The following is a 6,279-nucleotide window of genomic DNA, read 5'->3' as shown; positions in this document are numbered from 1 at the left end:
AAAAAAAAAAAAAAAAAAGACAGAATCCCAGGGGCCTGCAAGAGGCCTCAGGGTAAAGTGTAGAGACCCAAGGGTGACGAGCTGAGGTTCCTGGGTTCCAGTCTTGGTTTTTCTACCAAATAGTTAGTGATCCTGGTCTCAGTTTTCACTTTTACTTAATAGTCATGCATACTATGACTGGATTATATAGAAGAAAGAAAGAGTATGTGAAAGCAGAAAGGTTTGTCAAAAGCATGCAAATGCAAAGTATGAAGAACTCATGTACTGTGATTGAAAGCAGGACTATGATAAGCCAAACTTTATTTATTATATTTATTATATATTTTTTTAGATAAAGAGGTCTTACTTTGTTGCCCAGGCTGGTCTCAAACTCCTGAGCGCAAGTGATTCTTCCACCTCAGCCTCCCAAATAGCTGGCACTACAGGTGTGCTACCAAGCCCAGGTCAAACTTCTTTTAAATAAGAAGCTGATGAGCTAATCAAATATTTGCCTGAAAGCCTTTTGGAAAATAGCCCCAAAGGCTGTGCAGAGGAAAATGAACTTAAACCAGATTCTAAAGAGGATTCCTGGCAGTGTACTGGTGGCATATTTTAAAAAGCAGCAAATTTCAATGTCTTTTGATTCTAAATTTAAATTTTTAAAACTCTGACCTCCTGGTAGGAGACATAGAAATCTACTTACGTATTCATTAAAAATAGGTGTGTAGGTGAGTTTATTCTCTTCTGTGTCTTCAAACTCCAGGTAGTACTTGTCCATGAAATTTCTCTGTAATAACTGGAACTCGTCATCTGAACCACAATGGGGAAAATTTATTCTTTTTAATGGAGATTACCAACCATTATGATTTATAAGTAGGCAGGATCTATGTCAGCAGTACTACTTTCTCAATGGTCAGTCTCTGGAAGGAAAGCTAATGTTTTAAGAGGGTATTAAATGGGACCCTGATGTTGAAATAGACCAATCCTGTTTTTCTTTTTTTTTTTTTTTTTGAGCTGGAGTTTCATTCTTATTGCCCAGGCTGGAGTGCAACTGTGCAATCTTGGTTCGCTGCAACCTCCACCTCCAGGGTTCAAGAGATTCTACTGCCTTTTGTCTCCTGAGTAGCTGGGATTACAGGCGTGTGCCACCTCGCTGGGCTAATTTTGTATTTTTAGTAGACACAGGGTTTCATCATGTTGGCCAGGCTGGTCTCGAACTCCTGACCTCAGGTGAGCTGCCTGCCTCAGCCTCCCAAAGTGCTAGGATTACAGGTGTGAGCCACCACGCCCAGCCCTGTTTTCTTTTTAAATTGTGGTGAGATATACAAAAATTTTTTTTTTTTTATCATTTTAATGTTGAAGCACACAGCTCAGTGGCTTTAAGTATGTTCACATTGTTGTGCAGTGATCATCACCATCCTTCAGTCCATTTTAACCACATCCACACAGGGTGGCTTGGGAACTCCCTCACATTACTTTTCTGGAAAGGAATGGATTGGTTCTCTCTTATTTTGATATAACTTTAGCAGCAATTGTGGAAACACTGTAGTGATTAAAAGTATGGGGTCTGAAAGAGGCTAGCCTGTCTGGGTTTAAATCGCATCTCAGCTACTTACTAATTGTGTGACCTTGGGTAATTTACTTAATTTCTCTAAACCCCATATAAACTTCTCATTTATCTGGAAAATAAGAATGGTTTATAGTAGTTATCATATACGACTGGAAGTGGAATTTAGATGAGAATTCATGTAAATAGATTAGTTCATAGTGAACACTTAATAGATGATAGGGAAGAGGGAATCTTTTTTTTTTTTAACTGAGACAGGGTCTCCCTATGGTGCCTAGGCTGGTCTTGAACTCCTAGACTCAAGCAATCCACCTGCTTTGGCCTCCCAAAGTGTTGGGATTACAGGTGTGAGCCACTGTACCCAGCCCGGAATAAGGAATCTTAACAACTGAATAGATTATTTCTAAAAATAAAAGTTTCAGAAAGGACCTAGACCTTGGGATAAATACTGTAGGCTCACAGAAGGCTCATTTTCCCATAGCATATAGGGTATAATAGGCAAGATAACTGAATGGATTCTTCAGTATTCCCCAGAAATCCCCAAGTCCACATGGGAAACTAACTTAATGATGAAACATCTATATTCAGGAGTTAAGGGCATGAACCTTTATAACCTTTATACCTGAAGGTATAAAACATTGGTCAGTAATTTTCTTTTTTCTTTTTTTTTTTGAGACGGAGTCTCGCTCTGTCGTCCAGGCTGGAGTGCAGTGGCGCAATCTCTGCTCACTACAAGCTCGCCTCCCGGGTTCATGCCATTCTCCTGCCTCAGCCTCCCCAGCAGCTGGGACTACAGGCACCCGCCACCGCGCCCGGCTAATTTTTGGTATTTTTAGTAGAGACAGGGTTTCACCGTGGTCTTGATTTCCTGACCTTGTGATCTGCCCGCCTCAGCCTCCCAAAGTGCTGGGATTACAGGCATAAACCACCATGCCCGGCCTGGTCAGTAATTTTCATACTAAATGGATTAAGCCATACAGCCAACACCACCAAATAACAGTGTTCTTTTCCTAATTCTCATAAAACTTAAAGTCAACAGAATTTCGCAAATGTAAGTTTTCCCCTCCCACATACTTGTCTTAAACCTCTGGGGGCTGTTACTGCTTGTCTGTTACTTAGCAGGTTTCATGGATGCCCAAATACATCCACAAGTAGGAACTCAAAACCTAGGAAAATACAGAACCAGCTGAAGCTTAACACTTTGTTTTCTTTATGGCCATGTATGCTTGTGGTTATGGTTTTATGTATCTTTTTTCGTTTTTGAGACGGAGTCTCGCTCTGTCGCCTCCACGCTGGAATGCAGTGGTGCGATCTCCGCTTACTGCAAGCTCCGCCTCCCAGGTTCACGTTCTCCTGCCTCAGCCTCCTGAGCAGCTGGGACTACAGGCGCCCGCCACCACGTCTGGCTAATTTTTTTGTATTTTTAGTAGAGACGGGGTTTCACCATGTTAGCCAGGATGGTCTTGATCTCCTGACCTCGTGATCCACCTGCCTCGGCCTCCCAAAGTGCTGGGATTACAGGCGTGAGCCACCACACCTGGCCTGGTTTTACGTGTTTTATGGCATGAAAATGTTAAAACTCAAAACTATCTAAAAATGAAATTGCTCTCACCCTACATAAGAAATAGAGTAGATCATTATTTCCTATAGTTTTGCAAAGAACTCCACACTACTGGGGCCCCATTACCTGAGTCAGTCCCTTTCAGGCCTCTGAATCTATGCTTATTAGATGTTTTCAGGAGTACTGGGCCTTTTGTTTCTAAGACAAACTGCAGTAAGCCTTTACTTAAGTATTACATTGTGCTACATTAAAAATTGCAGGCAGCTTGATGTTTTCTCTTTTTAAAATTAACTCTCCAAATTGATTTCAGTGTCCTTAAAGAAGAAGCAAGCAAGTCCTTAAAAACAGTATCTTAAAAGCTTACCCATGATAATGTCCTCTAAATATCCAACCACAGCATCAAATTCTGCATCAGAGGCGGAGGAGCTGAAAAACATGTCTGGATTAGGTGCTATTTCAAATAATGCATTAAAAAAAATGTTTTTAGTATGGACGTTTTCAAACATGCACAAGAGGAAAAAAAGAGAAGCAAAACGAACTTCCCATCACCCATCTTCAACAATATAAGAATGACTGTCTAATCTAGTAAGTCCAAACAGAAGAAAACACACTCGGCACGTTTGTGACATGAACGTTCAATGTCATGACTCCACTTTAATAAAAACTGGTTCTCCATGCTCTTCGCTATCACCCCATACCTGTCTGCTTGTGAGCATGAACCCGGCACGGGTGAAACACCTGCCAGGGGGGTCATTTGGTCAGGAGTCCGGGAGGCGGGGGCCAGGGAGGCGTGGAAGGGCCTCGGGCGCGGGGCCGGGCCTCGGCAGCTCAACCCCACCAGGCTTGGCTGACAGCTGAGGGTTGGCGGCTGGGGATTGTGATGGAGGTGTTGATCAACGGTGACACCCGACTCGCACTCCTGTCCTGCGGGGCCTGAAACCTGCGGCCTTAGTACTCTACAAAACGAAGGCCTGGGCTGGGACGGCGCCTTGGCGGTCCCCACCCTGCCCCGCCCCTAACGACACCTGTTTTATAGGGTCAGGCCCGGGCAAACGCCCGCTGTCCCCGTCCCCAAGTCACCTGCCCCCTGGCGGGGCTACTCACAAAGACAGCGCAAAGCTCTCTTCTTCTAAGGCGTCCATCGCCGCCGCCCCGAGTAGGCTCCTGCCCCGAGTAGGCTCCTATCCCGCCCGCGGCCCAACTCGCATGCAGGTCGCGGCGGCCTGCGGGATTAAGGCCTCTCAGCCAAGGCCGCGGCCCGCTCACTGCCAGGTCGGGTCAGCGCCTGCGCGCCAGGCACCGCCTTGGATACCCGCAGCGTCCACTTTTCCGCCCGGCCTCTACGCCCCGCCGGGCCCTCTGCGCGCGCAGCCGACGCCGCAGGTCCAGGCCTAGGTGACTGCCGCCCCGCCTCCCGTCACCATGGCCACTGCAACCCCTTCCGCTGCCTCACGGCGGGCCGACAGCCAATCACAGGCGCGCGTCACCGATGCCGGGGCGGGGCAAGACAGGGAGAGGAAGTCCCGGAAGGGAATGCGGAGGGATGCGGGGCCTGGCCAAGTCCCCGTTGCGTGGCGACTCAGTCTCAAGTCGCTCCATTTTACGGATGAAGGAAACGAAGCCACGAGCCTGAATTTCCTCACTCGCAATTCGAGAATAAATTGCGCCTCCCAGAGTGTGGAAAATTAAATAGTTTAAGGCGCGTTTGAAGAGCGCTTCTAAGTTGCCAAGTCGCTGGAGAGCCAGTCCTTTATCCCTTAAAACCAGGTGATGCTGACGTCTGATTTCAAGACAATTCCTACCCCTCGTGGAAGGAAGCGCCATCGCAAGAAGTAGATGTCTTGTAATTTGCATTATAATCTTCGCATCATAAAGCTTACTCGGCAATAACTGGTTTCTTGACTAATTATACAAGATGAGAGTCGAAGAACTGTTTTGAACCACGCAATCGGGAATCAGATACTTTTCAGGAAAAGGCCTCTGCAAAACTGCCAAACTTTGAAACAAAGGATTCGTTTGAGCTGATTTCTCTTGATTGGACAACTAAGCATTGTGTCTCTTTAGTTGCATGATATCTTTTGGCCAAAGTGTGGTATATGACTAGAGAAACTAGAGGGATTTAAGGTATGAACTGAGGGTCAGGTGGCCTGTCAGAATGGGTTCGCATACATTGTTTATTTTTATTTTTTTGACACAGAGTCGTGTTCTGTCGCCCAGGGTGGAGTGCAGTGGCATGATCTCGGCTGGCCGCCTCTCAGGTTCAAGCGATTCTTGTGCCTCAGCCTTCCAAGTACCTGGGATTACAAGTATCCGCCACCGCGCCCGGCTATTTTAGTAGAGACAGGGTTTCACCATGTTGGCCAGGCTGGTCTTGAACTCCTGACCTCAGGTGATCCACCCACCTTTTCCTCCCAAAGGGCTAGGATTACAGGCGTGAGCCACCACGCCCGGCCTAGCAGGCATCTTTGAATGGACGTAAAATAGATATCTGTGGGATTTGGAACAAAGATGGTTACAAAGACACAGTTGGGTGTGACAGCTGTGACCAAGGTGACATCAATTATTACTAATTTATTTTTTGAGACGGAGTTTCACTCTTGTTGCCCAGGCTGGAGTGCAATGGCGCAATCTTGGCTCAACACAACCTCTGCCTCCCAGGTTCAAGGGATTATCCTGCCTCAGCCTCCCCTGTAGCTAGGATTATAGGCATGCGCCACCATGCCCGTCTAATTTTTTTTGTATTTTTAGTAGAGATGGGGTTTCTCCATGTTGGTCAGGCTGGTCTTTAACTCCCGACCTCAGGTCATCCGCCCGCCTCGGACTCCGAAAGTGCTGGGATTACAGGCGCGAGCCACTGTGTTCAGCCTATTTTATTTTATTTTCTGAGACGGAGTCTTGCTCTGTCGTCCAGGCTGGAATGCAGTGGCGCAGACTCGGCTCACTGCAACCTCTGCCTCAGCCTACTGAGTAGCTGGACTTACAGGCGTGCACCACCACGCCCGGCTAATTTTTGTATTTTTAGTAGAGACGGGGCTTCACCATGTTGGCCAGTGTGGTCTCGAACTCCTGACCTCAGGTGGTCTGCCCACCTTGGCCTCCCAAAGTGTTGGGATTACAGACGTGAGCCACCACGCCCGGTCAGGTGACATCAATTATGAGTTGCTCTGTTTAG

At 46.8% G+C, this 6,279-nt stretch overlaps 1 protein-coding gene across 1 annotated transcript in view; it reads right to left on the bottom strand.

Annotated features, from left to right (window-relative positions):
• ARL2BP (ARF like GTPase 2 binding protein) overlaps positions 1-4,521 on the bottom strand; it is a 9,105-nt gene extending 4,584 nt beyond the window's left edge. The window contains exons 1-3 of the mRNA XM_017878843.1: positions 4,212-4,521; positions 3,472-3,533; positions 683-789 (exon numbers count right to left, since the gene is read on the bottom strand). Coding sequence (XP_017734332.1) covers positions 683-789; positions 3,472-3,533; positions 4,212-4,249 — 207 coding nt within the window. The 5' untranslated portion in view covers positions 4,250-4,521. The remainder of the gene's footprint in view (positions 1-682; positions 790-3,471; positions 3,534-4,211) is intronic.
• Positions 4,522-6,279: the final 1,758 nt, after the last annotated feature.

The sequence above is a fragment of the Rhinopithecus bieti genome, unplaced genomic scaffold (assembly GCF_001698545.2).
Source record: "Rhinopithecus bieti isolate Rb0 unplaced genomic scaffold, ASM169854v2 scaffold_11161, whole genome shotgun sequence".
NCBI classification, from domain to species: Eukaryota; Metazoa; Chordata; class Mammalia; order Primates; family Cercopithecidae; genus Rhinopithecus; species Rhinopithecus bieti.
This window is presented reverse-complemented; position numbering and strand designations above follow the sequence as displayed.